General features: G+C 22.4%; 1 protein-coding gene and 2 long non-coding RNA genes across 6 annotated transcripts in view; 1 reads left to right on the top strand and 2 right to left on the bottom strand.

Moving 5' to 3' along the window:
- LOC122510454 overlaps nucleotides 1-21242 on the top strand; it is a 303718-nt gene extending 282476 nt beyond the window's left edge. For all 4 annotated transcript variants that reach the window (XM_043625111.1, XM_043625112.1, XM_043625113.1 and 1 more), the window contains 15 exons: nucleotides 1513-1672; nucleotides 1748-1890; nucleotides 2230-2434; nucleotides 6831-6992; nucleotides 7371-7652; nucleotides 7740-7991; nucleotides 10731-10897; nucleotides 11319-11465; nucleotides 11615-11897; nucleotides 12019-12228; nucleotides 15120-15270; nucleotides 15669-15891; nucleotides 17394-17523; nucleotides 17613-17730; nucleotides 20328-21242. In XM_043625111.1, the coding sequence (XP_043481046.1) occupies nucleotides 1513-1672; nucleotides 1748-1890; nucleotides 2230-2434; nucleotides 6831-6992; nucleotides 7371-7652; nucleotides 7740-7991; nucleotides 10731-10897; nucleotides 11319-11465; nucleotides 11615-11897; nucleotides 12019-12228; nucleotides 15120-15270; nucleotides 15669-15891; nucleotides 17394-17523; nucleotides 17613-17730; nucleotides 20328-21112 (3418 nt within the window). In that variant the 3' untranslated portion in view covers nucleotides 21113-21242. The remainder of the gene's footprint in view (nucleotides 1-1512; nucleotides 1673-1747; nucleotides 1891-2229; nucleotides 2435-6830; nucleotides 6993-7370; nucleotides 7653-7739; nucleotides 7992-10730; nucleotides 10898-11318; nucleotides 11466-11614; nucleotides 11898-12018; nucleotides 12229-15119; nucleotides 15271-15668; nucleotides 15892-17393; nucleotides 17524-17612; nucleotides 17731-20327) is intronic.
- LOC122510458 lies at nucleotides 1892-7522 on the bottom strand. Its single transcript, XR_006302443.1, has 3 exons — nucleotides 7388-7522; nucleotides 2253-2425; nucleotides 1892-2180 (listed from the first exon to the last, which is right to left on the bottom strand). It is a non-coding gene; the product is annotated as an uncharacterized LOC122510458 (long non-coding RNA).
- On the bottom strand, nucleotides 17693-21073 carry LOC122510459. Its single transcript, XR_006302444.1, has 4 exons — nucleotides 20940-21073; nucleotides 20662-20852; nucleotides 20245-20483; nucleotides 17693-17805 (listed from the first exon to the last, which is right to left on the bottom strand). It is a non-coding gene; the product is annotated as an uncharacterized LOC122510459 (long non-coding RNA).
- Nucleotides 21243-22398: the final 1156 nt, after the last annotated feature.

The following is a 22398-nucleotide window of genomic DNA, read 5'->3' on the forward strand; positions in this document are numbered from 1 at the left end:
CTTTTTTTGAGCAATTTCTGTAAAATTTTTTTAAAAATAATTGAAGTTTCACTATTTATGAAAATAATTGAATATATTGTAAAAAAATTTTAAAAAATAAAATTATAATTACGGTGACTCACTTCCTTTGATTATTTTCGAAATATTTAAATAAAATTCTTTAAAATTTAATTATTTTTAATAGAATGTAAAGAAATTTCAATTATTCCAAACAATTTTAATTATTTCAAAAATTTGCAATTATTTGTTTATAAAAATTCAATTATCGTGAAACAATAGAATTGAAAAATTTCAAAAGTCTTATTTTTTAGAATTTTCAAAAAAACTTTGCGAAAATACAATTTTATTAAAAAATTTTAAGTGTTTTTTTTTTAAATTATCTGATTTTTTATTATCAAAATAATTATTTTTAACTAATTCAAATATAAAGAACAGTATAAATATCTATAAAAATTGAAATAAAAAAAACGATTTTTTAAAAACAAATTAAAATAATAAAACTTTTTTTAATTTGATGAAAAAATTCCCGGTTTGGCATAAAATTCCTGGCTTATTCCCGGTTTTTCCCAGTCAAATTAAATTCCCGGCTATTTCCCAGTTTTCACTGCCTAAATATTTAATTATTTTTAAATGGAAATTCTAAGTAACGGAAAAATTTAATAATTAAAAAATTCAATAACATGGAAGAGATTCTGATTTTTAAATTTAGTAAATTAACCTTTAAAGTGCTATGCCGGTCTGACAGACCGCTATTAAAATTTTCTTTGCTTGTAACTTTTTTTCAAAGTATAATAAGAACTTGAACTTTTTAGTAGCTTCATATTTTACGAAAATCTGTTAGGAGACAACTTTTTCAAAAATTTTTATTCGTTAAATTTTGTAATATAAATAAATATTTGAAGTATAGCGGTCTGTGAGACCGGGGTTAGCTTTAAGTGAAAGTATATTCCAGTATATTCCCATGAGTGACGTCTGCGCAACTTGACGCGCAGCTAGTTCTACTGACAGTTCTCATAAACTGCATTTATAAAATAAATAAAATAAATAAATGCATAATACAGAAATGACTTTTTTTGTTAAAGAGTAAAAAATATTTATAATAGTTGTCTTTTAAAAATTATAAATGACTAAAAAACTGTCAAAAGGGAATAGCGGTCTGACAGACCGGGGTTAGCACTGACCGTGATTTTTCAACACTTAGCACTTTAAAGGTTAAATATTGACACAGTAAATAAATATTATTGTCAATAGATATTGCGATTTAATTAATTCCAATCAAATTAAATTAAATTAATTTTAATAAAGTTAAACTAAATTAATTTTAATTTTTAAATTAAATTAATTTTAATTTTTAAATTAATTTCAATAAAATAAAATAAATTTCAATTGAATTACATTAAATTAATTTCATGAAATAATAATAATAAAATTAAATCTCAGAAAAAAGCAAAATTGCCCCTTTGAATAGTAAATTTATACTGAAATTGAAAAATAATTTTTTTTTTTCTGCAGACCTTCGTCGGAAGTGACTTTTCATTTTTTCGGAAACTCTCAGGATGGGGATAAAATTCGAGAAGCACTTAATCGTCTCGTTCAACTACGACGTCTAAACGAAATCACTCTTGAATCCACACACTTCACCTTTCAGCAGAAACCATCACTCAGACTTCAGGTAGTAAAATGTTTTTTAAAGGCGCTGCAAAATAAAGAAAACGACTTTTTTATAGTGTCAATTTTTCTTCACTAGAGCTTACGTATCAACCAAGTGAACGAGCATCAGGTGCGATTGGGTGACCAATTCATTTTATCTTGCGTTGCACAGGGAAGTTATAATATTGCCTTTACATGGTACAAGGACAACATGCTTGTCAATATGAGTAAAGCCACCAGGTAAAAAGAAAAAGAATATCTATTTTTTTTTTCTTCTTTTTATTATTTTCTCAGAAAACTAATATTTTCTCTTCAATTTAGTACTGAACACATTTTTCTTCTTCTTTTCTATTTTATCAACATTATTTTTTCTTTTTATTTTCACTTCGTTAGAATTGAAATTGATATTTTTATTTCTTTTGTATATTTATTTTTTGATCAATTCTAGAATATACTTTTTTTCAGTAATTTTGATAAACTTTCTTGATTCTTTTCTGATTTTCTTAATCCATGGCAAACCTTGTTTCAGTCTGGAAAAAATTGTAATTATTTAAATTTATCTTCTTTTTGTTTTTGCAGAGAAATTTGGTACAGGCACTTACCGAATGATGGATCGGATTTGCACACATCTTTATTGACAATAGACAAGGCGACGCTCCTCGACGAAGGAAAATATACGTGTCAAGTTGTCGATTGGGGAATGCAGCAATGCAAAAGTATTTACATTGAAATCAAAGATGAATCGGACGTTAAAGTTGTTCCAATGAGTGCGACTCTGGAAAAGGTGTAATAAATTTTATTGAAACATGTATATAATTTATTTCTTTATTTTTTTTACTTCTTTATTTTTTCTTTACTTTTTTATTTTTTTTACTTCTTTATGTTTTCTTTACTTCTTTATTTTTTTTTACTTTATTTTTTCTTTCATTATTTTTTTTCTTTACTTCTTTTTTTTTCTTTACTTGTTGCTATTATTCATATAAACTTATTTCAAAATTACGAAATGATTTTTCAATACAAAAGGTATTTAATTTAGAAAATTTGAGACCAGTTGGCTCCCTTCTACACATTCCATTTGTTAAAATGCAATGGCTTTTAAACCAAATGCGCCGTAATTTCAGATAATAAATTTCCAACAGCTTCAAATTGAATGCACCCGAACGTGTATAATGCTTTCGAATTTAAAATCATCTCTCTTTTAATCAGACAATTTACAAAATTGAAAGTACAATTTTCGATAAAAATTAAATGACGGCAAAAAATCATTCAATTAATTTAATTAAGATTATTTAAATAATTTATTTCAATAAATAATTTTATTTCCGGAGGACAGACTTTGCACTCGATAATCAATTTTAAAAAAAGTAGCAAAAAGTAGCTTTCAAACTAAAAAAAAAAAAGAGTAAAAAAGTAGCTATCGAAAAATTAAACTTGATGACCAAAAAAAAAACTCGTTTTAGACATTTCACAAAACTGACAAAACTTTCATTCAATATTTTTTATTTTTGTGACTTTTTCTTAATTTTCATCAATAGTTATTTTCGTAACAAGGGCGCAAAATAGGTGATTGCGACGATGGCGAAATGAAGGGAGCGAGGGGACACAATTTCGCGCCCGAGGCGAAGCCGAGGGAGCGAAAGTGTCCCCGAGGTCCCGAAATTCCGCCAAAGTCGTAATCACCTTTGCGCCCATGATGCGAACATAATTTTTTGTCCTAACTGCATGGAAAGTATGGCATAGAGGGCACGCACGATTAAACGCTCATATTAGTTAAAAATTAAGCTCTATATAAACATTATATCGAATGAAGTCTATAATGATAGAAGTTTTAAAATAGAAATAAAAAACAATGTATTCTGGAAACATAGTATTTATTTAGAACGTAGTAATTAATAATTAAACAAAACTGAAACAAGAACTTTTAAAATTGACAATTTTGATAAACGAAATGGGAACAAAACCAAATGTCTCATTATTTTTTTAGAGAAAATAAAAAAAAATTGCAAATTTTTATAGACAAAATAAAACAAGTTGAAAATGTTTGCAGTTTTATAGTCAACACAAAAAGAAAGTCGAAAATGTCGCATTTTAATGAAGAAAATCGAATAATTAACAAGCGGGCGGTAAAGTATTTTCCGCCCGCTCGGAGGTAGGCGAAGCGGGCGGAAAATACTTTACCGCCCGCTGACGTCATACAAGCGGGCGCAAAATACTTTTCCGCCCGCTTCCCCCACTCCCGGGCGTAATGTGTTACTTTGCGCCCGCCTTAAGTGCCCGAAATGACATACTTTCCGTGCAGGTAGGACAAAAAAATATTTACTTCTTTCTTTCATGCTGCTAATAAATAAAATTCTTGCAACGAATTTTATTATTTATGAAAGAATTTTAATATTTATACAAATAATTTAATTCTTGCGAAGAATTTTACAAAAAAATTTTTTTGTCCTACCTGCACGGAAAGTATGTCATTTCGGGCACTTAAGGCGGGCGCAAAGTAACACATTACGCCCGGGAGTGGGGGAAGCGGGCGGAAAAGTATTTTGCGCCCGCTTGTATGACGTCAGCGGGCGGTAAAGTATTTTCCGCCCGCTTCGCCTACCTCCGAGCGGGCGGAAAATACTTTACCGCCCGCTTGTTAATTATTCGATTTTCTTCATTAAAATGCGACATTTTCGACTTTCTTTTTGTGTTGACTATAAAACTGCAAACATTTTCAACTTGTTTTATTTTGTCTATAAAAATTTGCAATTTTTTTTTATTTTCTCTAAAAAAATAATGAGACATTTGGTTTTGTTCCCATTTCGTTTATCAAAATTGTCAATTTTAAAAGTTCTTGTTTCAGTTTTGTTTAATTATTAATTACTACGTTCTAAATAAATACTATGTTTCCAGAATACATTGTTTTTTATTTCTATTTTAAAACTTCTATCATTATAGACTTCATTCGATATAATGTTTATATAGAGCTTAATTTTTAACTAATATGAGCGTTTAATCGTGCGTGCCCTCTATGCCATACTTTCCATGCAGTTAGGACAAAAAATTATGTTCGCATCATGGGCGCAAAGGTGATTACGACTTTGGCGGAATTTCGGGACCTCGGGGACACTTTCGCTCCCTCGGCTTCGCCTCGGGCGCGAAATTGTGTCCCCTCGCTCCCTTCATTTCGCCATCGTCGCAATCACCTATTTTGCGCCCTTGTTACGAAAATAACTATTAAATAATTGATTTCTTTCGACTAATTTTATGCAAATTCTAATTTAAATAATTCAATTCCTAAGAAATTTTTATTATTCATGAAAATAATTGAATTCTTACGAAGATTTTTACAAACATTTTTTTAAATAATTGAATTCTGTTTAGAAATTCTTTGAAAATAGTAGATATTGAAAATCATTGAATTACGAAAAGTTATTAAAAATAATTAAATTTTACAAAGAATTCAATTAAAATTTTTGACAATAATTGAATGTCTGTGTTTTAAAAATAATTCGAATTCCTAAAAAGCATTATATTATTTATGAAAATAATTGAATTCTTGCGAACGATTTTATTAGAATTTATTTAAATAATTGAATTCTTGTAATGAATATTGTTATGTATGAAAATAATTGAATTTTGCATAAAATTTTATTAAAATTCCTTAAAATAATTGAATTTTTGAAATTTTTTTGTTATTTATCGACATAATTGAATTCTTTTGAAGCATTATTTATGTAAATAATTAAATTCTTGGGAAGACTTTTATTAAAATCTAAAAGAATAATTTTATTATTTCAAAAAGATTTAATTAAAATTGTAGTTAAAATAATTAATTCTAATAATAATAAATAATAATAAATTCTAATATTTTTGTAAATAATTGAATTTTTCCAAAGATTTAAAAAAAACATTTTTTTAAATAATTCATTTTTTCGAGGAACTGAAATTAAATTTTTAAGAATAATTACACTTTTCGAGCAATTTCTATAAAATTGTATTAAAAATAATTGAAATCCTGCGATAAATTTTATTATTTATGAAAATAATTGAATTATTGCGAAAAATTTTATTTTAATTTTCAAAAATAATTGAATTCCTAAAAAGAATTTTATTATTTATGAAAATAATTGAATTATTGTGAAAAATTTTATTAAAATGTTTAAAAAGAATTGAATTTCTGTGAAAAATGTTGTTATTTTTGAAAATAATTGAATTCTTTCGAAGAATTATTATCGACATAATTGAACTCTTTCGAAGAATTAATTATGTAAATAATTGAATTCTTGGGAAGAATTTTATTAAAATCTAAAAGAATAATTGAATTATTTCAAAAAAATTTAATTCAAATTTTATTTAAAATAATTTTTTTCAAAAAATAACATTCAAAAGAATTTAGTAAATCTGAAGAATTTAGCTATTTATGGAAATAATTGAATTCTTGAGAAGAAATTTTTTACAGTTTCTAGAAATAATTGAATTCTTCCAAAGAATTTTTAAATAATTGAATTTTTTGAGGAACTGAAATAAAATTTTTAAGAATAGTTACATTTTTCGATAAATTCTTGTAAAATTGTATTAAAAATAATTGAAATCCTGCGATTAATTTTATTATTTATGAAATTATTGAATAGTTGCTAAGAATTTTATTATAATTTTCAAAAATAATTGAATTCCTAAGAAGAATTTTATTATTTATGAAAATAATTGAATTATTGCGAAAAATTTTATTAAAATATTTCAAAAGAATTGAATTTCTTTGAAAAATTTTGTTATTCTTGAAAATAATTGTATTCTTGTAGAAAATTTTATGTGTGAAAATAATTGAATTTGTCGATAAATTAAATTAAAATAGTATTAAAAATAATTGAAATTCTTCGATGAGTTTTATTATTTATGAAAATAATTGAATTCTTGCTTAGAATTTTATTAAACATTTATTTTTAAAAATGTTTTATTTGAACCTTTAATTAATATAATTGGAAAAATGTTATTATTAAGTGAAAGTAATTGAATTATTGTGAAGAATTGTATAAAAATTTAGTTAAACAATTAATTGTTTTGAAATTTTTTTTGAAAATGCTATTCTAAATTAATTTTATTATTTATGAAAATAATTGAATTTTGGATGAATTTAAAAAAAAATGTTTATAAAATTTGAAACTAATACCGAATTTTTAATTTTGTTTTTTAAATAAAAGGGCGGAAATATTCAGTTGATGTGCATTACTCCAAATATGAGAAGTCTGGGAATTGGATTTGGCTGGACGAAAAATCGAGCACTTTTGAAATTAGAACCAGGAAGTGAAGTTTGGGAAGATCTCTATCCAGCCGGAAGTATTTTAAATATTACAAACGCTCAGGTTATTTTCTTTGAAAATCTCTCTTCTTCTTCTTCTTCGTCTTCTTAGAAAAAATTTAATTACAAAGAAATTCCAATTTAGGAAAATTTAATTAAATAAGTCTCAATTTCCATTTTAGGAAAATTTTGATTAAATTATTTAATTATTGTTTAAAAAAAAATTATTTAATTAAATTTTATAAAAATTGAAACAAATAATAATGAAAATAAAAAAACAGAATATAATAGAACTAGAGAAAAAAATTCTAATAGTAAATATTCGATAATGTAAAAATATCGTTTTTGAATTGAAATAGATTCAATATTGCAGGAAAGAGAAAAAAAAAGAAGTTGCAATAAAAAAACATTTGATACGGAAGATCGTTCTTTTCAATTTCAGAAATCTGCAATATATACCTGTAACGTTGCCTTAAGGTCAATGTCAGTTCGTGTGGAAGTTGTGAATCGAACTTTGATTCCTCTTTGTCCGAAGGAAAAATCCTGGGGCTTAGAATGGTCCGAAACTGGTCCTGGAACGGAAGCACTTCTTGATTGTCCTCGACATTTTATTGGACGTCACGCGTCCAGACTTTGTTCAATGAAAGACGCAACTTTAACTGGTTGGCAGAATCCTGATTTTTCCAGTTGCCTCTATGAACCTTTAATATTTCCTTATAACAAGGTAAGCAAAAAAATGTTATTAATGTTTTTGACATTTCGAAATTTAATAAATATTAATTTTTAATTTTTTTTATTCTTTTATTTATAGTTTCGTAGTTTGACACTTGGCTATCAAAATACAACTGGTTCAGAAACAATAAATGAACTGTGGAATATTTTACGAAATCGATCATCCTCATTCTATCCGGGCGAGGGTGATAGGATTTTAAATATCCTCGCTGAGATAGAATTATATCAATTTAATATTGATGATACGAGAGATTTGGCCAACTCGGCAGAGGCTATGATTGGAATAATAAATAGAATTCTAGAAGAAGAAAGTGCGATATACAATCAACAGGTAGATTCAATAAAGATTCGTTACTTTAATTTTTCTTTCAAAGACACAATAAATGTATCAATTCATCAAAAGCGGGGAATATGTTCGTGAATTCGTTTTTTCTTTCTGCATATTATTTTTCTCGAGTTTAGAAAAGAGAGGAAAATTCCGGTAATCTGTTCGCAGTTTGAAATTAGTTGTTAATTACTTTATTGTTTCCTAACTTTTTTTTTAATTTTTCTTTTTAAATATTTTCAATTTTAAAATTAATGTATTGAAAATCATTGAATTCTTGCAAAGAATCTTACCAAAAAATTTGAAGCGAATAATTGAATTCCTTTAAAGAATTTTTTTATTTATGAAAATAATTGAATTCTCGCCCAGAATTTTATTAAAATTTAAAAAAAATCCTAATTAAATTCTTTTGAAGAATTTCTGTGAATTTTTTTTTAATAATAGAGTTTCTTTCATAATTTTAAATGAAAATTTGGAAAGCAATTGAATTCTATTAAAATTGTTTTAAACAGAATTTAATTTCTGCAAAGAATTTTACTATTTATAAAAATAATTGAATTATTGCGAAGAATTTTACTATTTATAAAAATAATTGAATTGTTCCGAAGAATTTATTAAAATTTTAGGAAATAAATGAATTTTATGTAAATATTTGAAAATAATTAAATTCTTTCGTGGAATTCTATTAAAATTGTTTTGAAAAGAATTTAATTTCTGCAAAGAATTTTACTATTTATAAAAATAATTGAAATGTTTCGTAGAATTTATTAAAATTTTATGAAATAATTGAATTGTTTTGAAGAATTTTATAGAAATATTTGAAAATAATTCAATTCTTTCGAAAAATTCAATTAAAGTTGTTTCTACAATAATTGAATGTCTGTAAAGAATTTTATTAAAATTATGTATATTCAAAATAATTGAATTCATCAGAAGAATTTTATTATTTTTTGAAAATAATTGAATTCCTTTAATTTTTTTAACGAATATATTTAAAAATTGCATTGAAAGTAATTTAATTTTCATATAAAAATTATTTAAAATATTTTGAGAATAATTGAATTATTTGTAGAGAATTTTAAATTCTTCTTAAAATTGAATTTTATGCAAGTTTTTGAAAATAATTAAATTCTTGCCTGGAATTTTTTTTAAATTGGATTAAAAATAATTTGATTCCTGCAAAGAAGTTTAGTATTTATAAAAATAGTTGAATTTGTTTCAAAAAATTTACTAAAATTTTAGGAAATAATTGAATTTTAAGGAAATATTTAAAAATATTTTATTTCTTCGGAGGAATTCAATTAGAATGGTTTTAAAAATCATTGAATTACTGCAAAGAATTTTACTATTTATAAAAATAATTGAATTATTGCAAAGAATTTTAAATTCTCTAAAAATAATTGAAATTTTACGAAGAGTTTATTAAAATTTTAGGAAATAATTGAATTGTTTTGAAGAATTTAAAAAAAATATTTGAAAATAATTAAATTCTTTCGAGAAATTCAATTATAGTTGTTTTGAAAATAATTGAATATCTGTAAAGAATTTTATTAAAATTATGTATATTCAAAATAATTGAATTCATCAGAAGTAATTTAATTTCCATATAAAAATTATTTAAAATATTTTGAGAATAATTGAATTATTTGTAGAGAATTTAAAATTCTTCTTAAAATTGAATTTTATGCAAATTTTTAAAAAAAATTAATTTTGCTTGTAATTTTTATTTAAATTGGATTAAAAATAATTTGATTCCTGCAAAGAATATTAGTATTTATTAAAATAGTTGAATTGTTTCAAAGAATTTACTAAAATTTTAGGAAATAATTGAATTTTATAGAAATATTTAAAAATATTTGAATTCTTTCGAGGAATTCAATTAAAATTGTTTTGAAAATAATTGAATTACTGCAAATAATTTTACTATTTATAAATATAATTGAATTATTCCAAAGAATTTTACTATTTATAAAAATAATTTAATTGTTTCGAAGGATTTAATAAAGAATTTAGAAAATAATTGAATTTATTCGAAATATATTTAAAAATTTTGTTTAAAAATTGAATTCTGCCGAGGAATTCGATTAAAATTGTTTTGAAAATAATTGAATTCTTACGAAAGATTTATTAAAATTTTAGAAAATAATTGAATTCTTTTAAAAAATTTTATAACAAATTAAGAAAAAAAATTTGATTCTATCGTGAAATTTTGTTAAAAATAATTGAATTTTTGCAAAGATTTTACTATTAAAAAACAATAATTGCATCGTTTGGAAGGATTTATTAAAATTTTAGAAAATATTTGAATTCTTTTGTGAAATTCTATTAAAATTTTGTTAAAAATAATTGAATTTTTGCAAAAAATGTTACTATTTTTAGAAATAATGGAATTCTTCCGAAGAATGTTATTATTATATTATATAAAATTATATAATATAATATAAAAATAATTGAACTCTTGCGAAGAATTATATTTTCAAAATAACAATAATAATTAATTTTGTACTTAATAAGTCAATTTTTTTAAACCTTGATTTTGAAATTATTTAAAAATTTATATTTGAAAATAAAAATTTTTGTAATTTGCATAACAATAATAAATTGGAATATCACGTTCTACGCGTTAGCTCGCGTAACATTTGCTAGTTTAATAATATTTATTATTTACCACTTGCTCAACTTTTTAATTAGTTAAATATTTGTTTTTGTTGTTCAATAGGGAAAATCGTTGAATTTCTGTTCCAGAAATTACATCTTTTGAAGCACTTGACACAGAGAACTTTGACCCACTGGACCAAGGAGTCAATGGATGCTCATAAACATCTGAGCATGTCTTCTCTAATATTAGATATGCAATCTCTTCAAGTGAGAAATAATTATGGAACAATGATTGTACCTTCCGATAATTATGTGTAGGTATTCAGAGTTAATTAATTTCATTTTTTTTTACATTTATCGTAATAATCGTCTTTAATATTTATTGCAAATCTTACACGAAAAGAATAATTATGAAGCAAAGATCATATCTTTCGACAAATTACATGAAGGTGAAAATTTACTTTAAATTGTATGAATATATTCAATGGTCCTTAATTACATTGTAAATTGAAATTCAAAGCTATTATTAATTTTACTTTTTTGAAATAATTTTATGAATTTTATTTCTATTTTCTTTATTATAAATAATTCAGGGTTGACATAAAAATTTAATTTTGTTTTTACCTGATTTCCAGACAAAATTCTGACCTTTTTCCTGACCCTAAATACTGTTTTTAATTTTTTCTATTAATTTCATAAAACTTTCGTCATTAAAATTATTTTTTTTCCAATTAGATATCCAAGCTGGTATGATGATAAAATTATGATTCGATCTCTACGACAACAAATTGCTCCGACATCAAATTTTTCTGTCACTGGCAGTGTCATCGTTTTTCGAAACTTAACACATCTCATGCCCCGAATATTCGAAAAGAAATTAGAGTAAGTATTTTTTTTTCAATGCAATATTATATTGAAGACAATTTGTTAATAAATTAATAATAAATTTCTTAAAACACCAATTTTTAAACCGTCTAAAAATTGCTTTCTAAAATAAAATTTAATTCTTGTCTTCTTTTTCTTTCATATAGCGATGGAAGCGATTTAAAATATCAAATTGATTCTCGAGTGATTATGGTAACAGCTTCGAATCATTTTCCAAAAGATAAAGATAATATTTGGGTCGATTTGCAAATGCGCCATTTAAGTAACCAGACATTAATGTGGAATGTTTCCTGTGGTTTTTTGGACAATTCCGGATTATGGGATTTAAACGTTTGCTCACTAACTCCATTGCCAGAAGAAAGAACTGTTCAATGCCTTTGTCCAAGTACAGGGATATTTGCCGTATTTCTCACATCCCGTGCTGCTAAAGTAATCTCTTTGAACTATTCTTCTTTTTTTTCACTTATTTTCACATAAACAAAATTTTTAACTCATTGAAAAATTTCTATTGAAATGTTTTTAAATTCAATTTTGCAAATTTCTAACACAGATTACTGAATCGAAAAGTGAGAAAACACAATTAATTGTGGTATTTGGCTGTGGCAGTTGTTTACTTCAGTGTCTATTTTCTTCTCTAATTATCGGACTGTTCTGGTGGAATAATCGAACGTGGCTCAACTTTCTTAAATTGCAATGTTGCGCTGCAATTATTGCAGCAATGGGAATGTTCATTTATGCAGTGAACAACAATATTCCCGAGGTAAATTCTTCTTTATTATTCGACAATTTATTTCTTTTCAAATTTATTTTTAAAAATTATTTTAATTCTTGGCAAGATTTTTCTTAAAATTCCTTGAAATAATTCAATTGTTTTCAAGAATTTATTTCAATATTCTTGAAAATAGTGGAGTTTTTTTTAAAATAATTTTTACTAAAAATTTTGAAATTTTATCAAGATAATTGAATTTTATCAAGAATTCAATTATTTTCAATAATTGTAATAAAATTATTTGCAGAAGGTCAATTTATAATAAACAAAAATCTTCGTGAAAAAATTCAATTATTTTTATGTAAATAATAAAATTCTTATCAGGATTTCACTTATTTTCAATACAATTTTAACTGACTTCTTCGAAAATTGCAATTATTTTTGAAAATCTTGTAAAAATTTTCCGAAAAAATTTAATTATTTTAAAAAATAATTGAACTTTTCATAGGAGTTCTATTATTTAAAAAACTGTTAATAAAATTCAATTCAAGAATTCAATTATTTTCCTAAAAAATAAAATTTTCGCTGGAATTCAATTAATACAATTAATATTAATACAATTTTAATTGAATCCCAGGGAAAATTACATTATTTTTAAATTCTTCGTAGGAATTCAATTATATCAATAAATAGTACATTTTTCTCAGGTATTCAATTATTTTAAATAGAATTTTCATAAAATTCTTCTCTAAAATTCATTTAATTTTCTGAAATTTTGCAAAAATTCAATTATTTTTAAAAATAATAAATTTTTTTGTCAGGGATTCAATTATTCAAAAAAGTTTTAAGAGAATTCTATTCAAGAATTCAATTATTTTTAGAAATAATTAAATTTTCGATGTACTGAAAATCACTGAATTCTTGTGAAGAATTTATAAAAAAATTTGAAAATAATTGAATTAATTTCAAGAATTTTATCAATATTTTTTTCAATAATTAAATTCTTTCGAGAAAATATAATTAAAATTGAATTAAAAATTACTTTAATTCTTGGCAAGTTTTTTATTAAAATTCTTTAATATAATTGAATTTTTTTGAAGAATTTATTTCAATTTTCTTGAAAATAATGGAGTTTTTTTAAAAATAATTTTTACTGAAAATTTTAAAAGTAATTGAATTTTATAAAGATTTTCTTTTAAGTTTTTAAAATAATGGTGTTTAATATTAATTGTAATTAACGATTTTCCTATTAAATTATTTTAAAATTATTCAGGGAAAATTATATTCTTTTCAGCAATTTTATTAGAGTTTATGTAAATAATTAGGTACATTTTTTTAAGAATTTCATTAGATTTCGTAAAAGTAATGTAATTTTTCAAAGTAATTTTAATTAAAAATTTTGAAATTAATTGAAATTTACAAATAATTTTATAAAAAAACTTTCGATTCTTCGTAAAAAAATTCAATTATTTTTATATAAATAATAAAATTCTTCTCAGGATTTCACTTATTTTCAATTCAATTTTAATTGATTTCTTCGAAAATTTCAATTATTTTTAAAAATCTTGTAAAAATTTCTCGAAGAAATTCAATTATTTTAAATAATAATTGAATTTTTCTCAAGAAGTTCAATTATTTAAAAATTCAAGAATTAAATTATTTTCAAAAATAATGAAATTTTTACTGAAATTGAATTATTTTAAATGCAATTTTAATTGAATTCCAGGGAAAATTAAATTATTTTTAAACTTTGTTTTTTAAATTCTTCGAAAGAATTCAATAATATCAATAAATCGTAAATTTTTCACAAGAATTCAATTACTTTAAATACAATTTCAATAAAATTCTTCTCAAAAAATTACTTATTTTTAAAAATTCTTTATTATTTACAAAAATAATTTAATTCTTGCCAAGAATTTTACAATTTATAAAAATAATTGAATTGTTTCGAAGAATTTTTTATCAGAATTCTTGAAAATAATTGAATTTAAATAATATTTTTAAAAATAATTGTATTTTTTCGAGAAATATTATGAAAATTGTGTTGAAAATAATTGAATTCATTTATAGAATTTTATTATTTTTATGATAATATTTAAATTTTTGCGAAGAATTTTCTTATTTATTAAAATAATTAATTTCTTGAGGAGGATTTTACAATTCATAAAAAGAATTGAATTGTTTTGAAGAATTTTATTTGAATTTTTTGATGGAATTTTATTTAAAATTTTGAAAATAATGTTTTTTTCAAAAGAATTTCAACAAAATTGTTGAAAATAATTGATAATTTATATTAAAATTCTTGAAAAAAATCGAATTTAATTAATATTTTCAAAAATAATTGTATTCTTTCGAGAAATTTCATTAAAATTGTATTGGAAATTATTGAATTACTCTAAAAAATATTATTATTTATGAGAATAATGAAATTCTTGCGAAAAATTTTATTTAAATTTTTGAAATAATAATAAACAAGAATATTTAATATTATGTACTTTATAACTGAATTCTTTAAATTTTAAATCTGTAATCATTTAAAAATTGTTGTTTATTCTTGAAAATATAAAAAATTTTTTATTTACAAAATAATAATAAATGGAATACGTTTCGCGCACGTAAAATTTACGAGTATTGAATAATTGAATAAAATATTGAATAACTGATTAAAATATTAAATGATTGATTAAAATATTGAATAATTAATGAAAATATTGAATGATTCATAAAAATATTGAAAAAATTGGATAAAAATAAAATATTAAATGATTGATTAAAATATTGAATAATTAATCAAAATATTGAGTGATTCATAGAAATATTAAAAAAATTGGTTAAAATATTGAATGATTAATTAAAACATTGAATAATATTTTGTTGGGAAATAAATTTTCCTTTTCGAAAATACTCACGAATTGTGGAATAAACAAATTGGTTGATTATAGAGTTCCTGGTCCATTGTGGCATTAAGTCTGGAGACTTTTCTCCTCGTTGCTATGACAGCGCCAATATCTCAAGCGCTAATCATTTACGCCGAGCTTACAAACATCCGTCCTAGCCACCACCTGCAACCAACAGTAATTGCCGTTATTACTGGTGAATATTAATTACTACAATTTAAAGTTTTTTTCTCTTTTGGACATTCTTTTTTCTATTAATTGAACATTTCTTGTGATGGGATATATTCAATTTTGAAAACATGTAATTTTCTTATCTTAATAATAATATAAATCTTAATCCAGTGGTATTAATGAAAAGATTTTAATTACACTCTTGAAAATATATTGTATACTGGAAAAATCTATAATTTGTATAAATATAAAGAAATAAATTAATTCGTGATTAATAAGAATATTTTCTAAAAGAATAATTAATTAATTTAAAGTTTAGAATTCTTTTAGAAATAAGAGAATCTAGAGAATTAAAAGAAGAGAAAGAATATTGGAAAAAAAGGGATTATAATTTTTGCAATAAGTTTTTGTGAATATTTCCAGGTGTTCCAATTTTGTCAGTATTGGCAACGGAATTAATTCATCAAAGCGCAGGTTGGCGACATGAATCATGGTGGTTAATTTTCGGTAGTGGTGTCTATAATATATTTATAACTTGCACAGCCATGATGCTACTTATTTTCGGTTTATTATATGGTGGTGTATTGCTCAGAAGTCAAGCCCTCGTTAAAAGGAGTATTGTAAAAAAAGAGTCTATTATAACGAGGTAAGAATTGGGTCAATTGACTCTTTATCACTTTAGAAATAATTATTTTAATAGAAGGCCTATAATAATTAAAAAAATCAATATAAATAATACAAGGTTGCCACAAAAAATTAATTTTCTGTTTCCCTGACTTTTTGTTTTCAAATATAAATTTTTATATAATTTCAAAATCAAAAATTAAAAAATTCACTTATTATAAGTACAAAATCAATTATTATTATTTATATTTTCAAAAATTTTGAAATATAATTCTTCGCAAGAACTCAATTATTTTTATATAATATAATAATAACATTCTTCGGAAGAATTCCATTATTTTTAAAAATAGTAAAATTTTTTGCGAAAATTCAATTATTTTTAATAAAATTTTAGTAAAATTTTACAAAAGAATACAAATATTTTCTACAATTTTAATAAATTCTTCCAAACAATGCAACTATTTTTTTAAATAGTCCAATTTTTGCAAAAATTCAATTATTTTTAATAAAATTTCACGATAGAATTTAATTTTTTTCTTAATTCGTTATAAAATTTTTCAAAAGAATTCAATTATTTTCTAAAATTTTAATAAATATTTCTCAAGAATTCAATTATTTTCAAAACAATTTGAATCAAATTCCTCGGCAGAATTTTATTTTTAAAAAAATTTTTAAATACATTTCGAATAAATTCAATTATTTTCTAAAATCTTTAATAAATCCTTCGAAACAATTAAATTATTTTTGTAAAAAATAGTAAAATTCTACGCAAGAATTCAATTATTTTTTTAAATAGTAAAATTCTTTGCAGTTATTCAATTATTTTCAAAACAATTTTAATTTAATTCCTGGGAAGAATTCAAATATTTTTAAAAATTTCCATAAAATTCAATTATTTCCTAAAATTTTAGGAAATTCTTTGAAACAAATTCAACTATTTTTATAAATACTAAACTTCTTTGCAGGAATCAAATTATTTTTAATCCAATTTAAATATATAATTACACGCAAGAATTCAATTATTTTCAAAAATTTGCATAAAATTCAATTTCAACAAGAATTTGAAATTCTCTAAAAATAATTCAAATATTTTCAAAATATTTTTAAAAAATTCTATATGAAAATTAAATTACTTTTAATGCAATTTTTAAATATATTCGTCAAAAAAATTAAAGGAATCCAATTATTTTCAAAAAATAATGAAATTCTTCTGATGAATTCAATTATTTTGAATATACTTAATTTTAATAAAACTCTTTACAGAAATTCAATTATTTTCCAAACAACTTTAATTGAATTTCTCGAAAGAATTTAATTATTTTCAAATATTTCAATTTCTTATGAACTATAAAAATTTTATTTTTCCAGTACTTTTAATAAAAATGTGACTTTTCCCTGAATTCCCTGACCTGTGGCAACCCTGTAATAGTTTAAAAAAAACATTCATAGTAAAAATACAGTCAAGTTGAATAAATAAAAAATATACAAAATTAATTAATTAATTTTTTTTATTTTTACTTACAGTGTGCATATGGTTCATCGAACAACTGTCATTGTTTGTGGAATTATCATAATGGAAGCATCGTCAGTATTTTATATAAATTCTTCATCAATTATTTTTCATTACGTGTTCGCAGTCTCGGCAGCTTTGCTCGTAAGTTTTTTAATGTTTAATAATAACTTCATTCACTTCATTATGATTTAATAATTTTCTGACCGTTTCTGTCTCTCTCTCTTTTCTAGGGGTTCATTATTTTCATGACATATGTTGTAAGCAGCGAGCTCAAGTGCTTGATTTTCAAATGTAAAGCGAGGCATAAAGGAGGCATTGAAGAGGAATGCATCTCTGATCAAATTAAAGGTACTTTCAACCCTTGAATCCCAAGTTTAATTACTCTTGAGAAATAATTAGGTGCAAATTTCAAATTATCACCTGCTGACAAATTAATCATAATATTTATATATTTAATCTACTAATTAATTAATTAATTAATTAATTAATTTGTATTCATTGCATTTTTTCTTAATCAGGGTTACCACAAAGATAATTTAATTTTGTTTTTCTCTCACTTTTCCCTGATATTTAGACAAAATTTTCACTTTCAATTCAAATTCAAACTTTTTGAAATTAAATAACTTGTAAGAATATTTTATTATAAAACATGAAGATAATCAATCATTTCGAGCCTTCGATTCGGAATAATCGATTTCTTCATGTTTTAAAATAAAAATTAATTATTTTCTTTAAATTTTAATTTAAAACCTTTCAAAATTCAATTATTTCTAAAAATTCAAGATATAATGCTTTTAATATTCAATTATTAACTAAAATTTTGACTAAAATTCATTTTAAAATTCATTTTTAAATTAATTTTTAATAGAAAATTCTACGAGAATTTAATTATTTAAATATATAATTAAACAAAAATTTTTTTAAATAATTGATTACTTCTTAAAATTTAATTCTCATAAAAAATGTTATCAACAAATTTTTAAATAATTGAATTCTTTTGACGAATTTCAAATAAATTTTTTAGAATAACATTTTTTGAGAAAGTCGATTAAAATTGTAATAAAAAAAATGAAATGCTGCGTTAAGTTTTATTATTTATGAAAATATAATTGAATCCAATCAAAAAATTTTATTATTTATAACAATAATTGAATTATTGGGGAAAAAATTTGTAAATAATTGAATTCCGATGAAATTATTTTTATTTACGAAAATAGTTAAAAGTTTGCATAGAATGTTTTCAAAATTTAAAAAAAAATGTTATCATTGAATTCAGGAAAATTTTAGAAAATAATTGAAATTTTATTGAAATTTTGGAAAATAATTGAATTTTGGTGAAGAATTTTGTTATTTATAAAGAATTTTTAAGTATTTTTGAAAATAATTGTATTTTTTCGTAGAATTTTATTACTTTTGAAAATAATTTTATTTTGAGAAGAATTCTATTAAAATTCCTAAAAATAATTGAATTCTTGTGAGGAATATTGTTATTTATGAAAATAATTGAATTTTTGCAAAGAATTTTATTAAAATTCATGGAAAAAATTGACTATTTCATGGAATTTTATTAAAATCAATGCAAATTTTTATTAAAATTCCTGAAAATAATTGAATTTTTTAAAGAATTTTATTAAAATTTCTGAAAATAATTGAATTTTTCAAAGAATTTTATTAAAATTCCTGGAAATAATTAAATTTTGCCAAAAAATTTTATTAAAATTCCTGAAAATAATTCAATTTTGCAAAAATTTTTTATTAAAATTTCTGAAAATAATTGAATTTTGCAAAAAATTTATTAAAATTCCCAGAAAACAATAAAATTTTTTAAACAATTTTATTAAAATTCTAGAAAATATTTAAATTTTGCAAAAGAATGTTATTTAAATTCATGAAAAAAATTAAATTTTGCCAACAAATTTTATTAAAATAATTGCATTTTGCAAAAAAAATTTATTAAAATTTCTGAAAACAATTACATTTTTTAAATAATTTTATTAAAATTCCTGGAAATAATAAATTTTACCAACAAATTTTATTAAAATTCCTGAAAATAATTGAATTTTGCAAAAAAATTTAATTAAAATTCCTGAAATTAATTGATTTTTGTAAAGAATTTTATTAAAATTTCTAAAAATAATTGAATTCCAAAAAAAAATTTATTAAAATTCCTGAAAATAATTGAATTTAGCAAATAAATTTTATTAAAATTCCTCAAAATAATTGAAATTCCGTGAAGAATTTTGATATTTATTACGAAAATTTAATTTTTTTTAAGAATTGCCTTAAGATTTTTGAAATAATATTTAAATATATATTAAAAAATTCAACTGATGTATTTTATTTTATTTCAAGAGAATTGAAATTAAAATTTTTCAAAAAAATTAATTCTACAGAATTATTGTTTAAAATTATTGAAAATTTATAAGATTATCCAAAGATTTGAATTTAAAACTTTTTCAAAATTCAATTATTTGTAACTTCTTCAAAATTTAATTGTTCTAAAAGTTTTTGACATTCTTTTTAATAATTAATTAAGTAAAAATTAAAATTAATTGAAAAATGTTCATAAATCTAAGTTTATTTATTTATTTATTGAAATTCTTTAAAATTTCTAATTAAATTCATTGAAAATTTAAATTTTCTAAAATTTCAAATTGAAACTTTTTGCTGTATTTTTAATAAAAATCCCTGACTTTTCCCTGACCTGTGGCAAATAATTGCCTTATTAATAATTGTAATTGAAAATTAAAATTTGACAACTTCAATCAGACAAATTTGAGTTTGAATATAAAAACGTCGGTAAATTGAATTTTTAATTCAATAAAACTGATTAAAATTTAAATAAAATATTCAAATTCTCACCTTGATTTTTTTGGTAATATTATTTTTTATTTATTATGAGCCGTATTCGAGCAGTTATTCAATAAATAATTTTTCGTTCGCAGTGTGCTCGAAAATGAATCCCGAAGTGGAGAACGATTTGGCGCCAACGCATCTTCTCACTGAGACATATCGGGAATCACGTGGCATTGCGGCGGGCAGTCTCGACATGAGGGACTACATGAATGAAATAACCGCCTACCCAAAGTCTTCCTCCGTCCCTGTAAAAAGTAGATTTTTACCCGAGATTCGTATCGACAATTCGGACGATATAAATCTCGAGAATTACAATACAAGTCCACGTAAATATCAAGAGACAAAATTAGATTCAAAATTTACAAATCGACATTCAATTGATCCTTATATTACCGAGGCGTATACAATGAATGAATGTTGTACCACTTTTCGTGACTTTGCCAAATATCCAACGTCCCAGGAGATACCAATTGTTCAAGTTTGTCTACCATCGCGAAGCGTTACACCAGAATGTACGACGACAATTTTATGTAGTGCCGACGTTGAAACAACGACAACGACAACAACAACTACGACGACAATTGGAATGAATTCAATGCCCGACGTGACTCTTGCTGTAAATAGTGAAGTGGAATTGTTAAACAACGTGAATAGTAATAATACTGATATTGTAAATAAAATAGAACACGTTACTGTTATACCTGACATTGCAAACACCATGGAACGTAAACAACCAGATGGTGAGGAAAAAATAGCCGAGCTTAAATTATTAAATTGTGAAGCGAACAGCGCCAGTGGGATGTTGGATCGAATATCTCATGATCTTGATTATCTGCTCAATCGTACACAAACGAATAATGAAGAGAAAACGTAATTCTTGTTCGATTTTCACTTTTTTTTTTCTATAAATATACATATTATATATTTGACAACAAAATTTCTTTCCAATTTATCTCATTCATAATATTTATTAATTATACACATATAAGAAATGTTATTAATACGAATTCAGAAAAGTATTTCCCATTTTTCATCTTCATCTTTATTCATTACATTAACATTATTCTTCTCGTCTCATCTCTTGTATCTATCAAAAATCATCAGAAAAAAAATTTTTATACGCTTCGAGATGTAAAACAATCTTTCATTAAAAATTAAGTGTAGAATTAAAATCAAATTTAAGATATAAGGAGAGTAATTGAGAATAATTTTGAGACTGATTTAACGTAATTTTTATGTCATTCGACGAGTAAATGTGCAAAATTTCCCAGATGGTATATATATATATATTATATTAAGAGTTTTATAAACATTAAAAGCGTTTTTATTTCTAATCCCCTCGATTTAGCGAATATTGACAATAATTTCCATATTTATTATTCCATATTTATAATAAATATTCCATATTTTTAAATTATGTAAGAATTTTATTATTTAGAGGCCTTTAAGATTCTTTTTCTTAGAAAATTCTAATTGAAAAAGGTCGAAAAAACGTTCTCAAAAAAATAAAACTTTTTTTTTTTTTATTTTCCTGACTTTTCACTGATTTCTAAATTCAATTATTCAAAACTTGAATAATTTTGTTGAACAAATATATATGTATTTAAATACTTATTTGTTTTTCCATAGAAAATAAGCTTAAAGAAATTTTACTTTAAAAAACCTTCTGAAAATTAATAATTTCTAGAAATTAAAATTATTTCAAAATTCAATTATTTTCATAAAATTATTAACTAAACTTGACTATTTTTAATAATTTTCGTAAAGTTCTTCCAGAATTCAAATATTTAAATACAAAAATTCAATTTTTTATTATAATTGTAATTTTTAATTTTTTCTAAGTCGTTAACAATATTTTCAAAAATAATAAATATAAGAAATGTAATAAAAAAGTAATTCATAAAATTAATTTTTTAAAAATATTTTAAAATATTTTTTGGAAGATAATAGTTTTTTTAATTATAATATACAATTGAAAAATGTTCAAACAATTGAAATTTGATAAAATCTATTAAAAATAATGGAAATTCGGTAAAATCATTTAGAAATAATTGAAATTTTGATAGAATCTTTTAAAAATAATTGATTTTTTGAAAAATATAAAAAGAATAATCAAATATGTGAATTTGAATTATAATAAAAAAAATTATTTCCTCGAAA

This window comes from Leptopilina heterotoma, unplaced genomic scaffold (assembly GCF_015476425.1).
Source record: "Leptopilina heterotoma isolate Lh14 unplaced genomic scaffold, ASM1547642v1 Lhet_68, whole genome shotgun sequence".
NCBI classification, from domain to species: domain Eukaryota; kingdom Metazoa; phylum Arthropoda; class Insecta; order Hymenoptera; family Figitidae; genus Leptopilina; species Leptopilina heterotoma.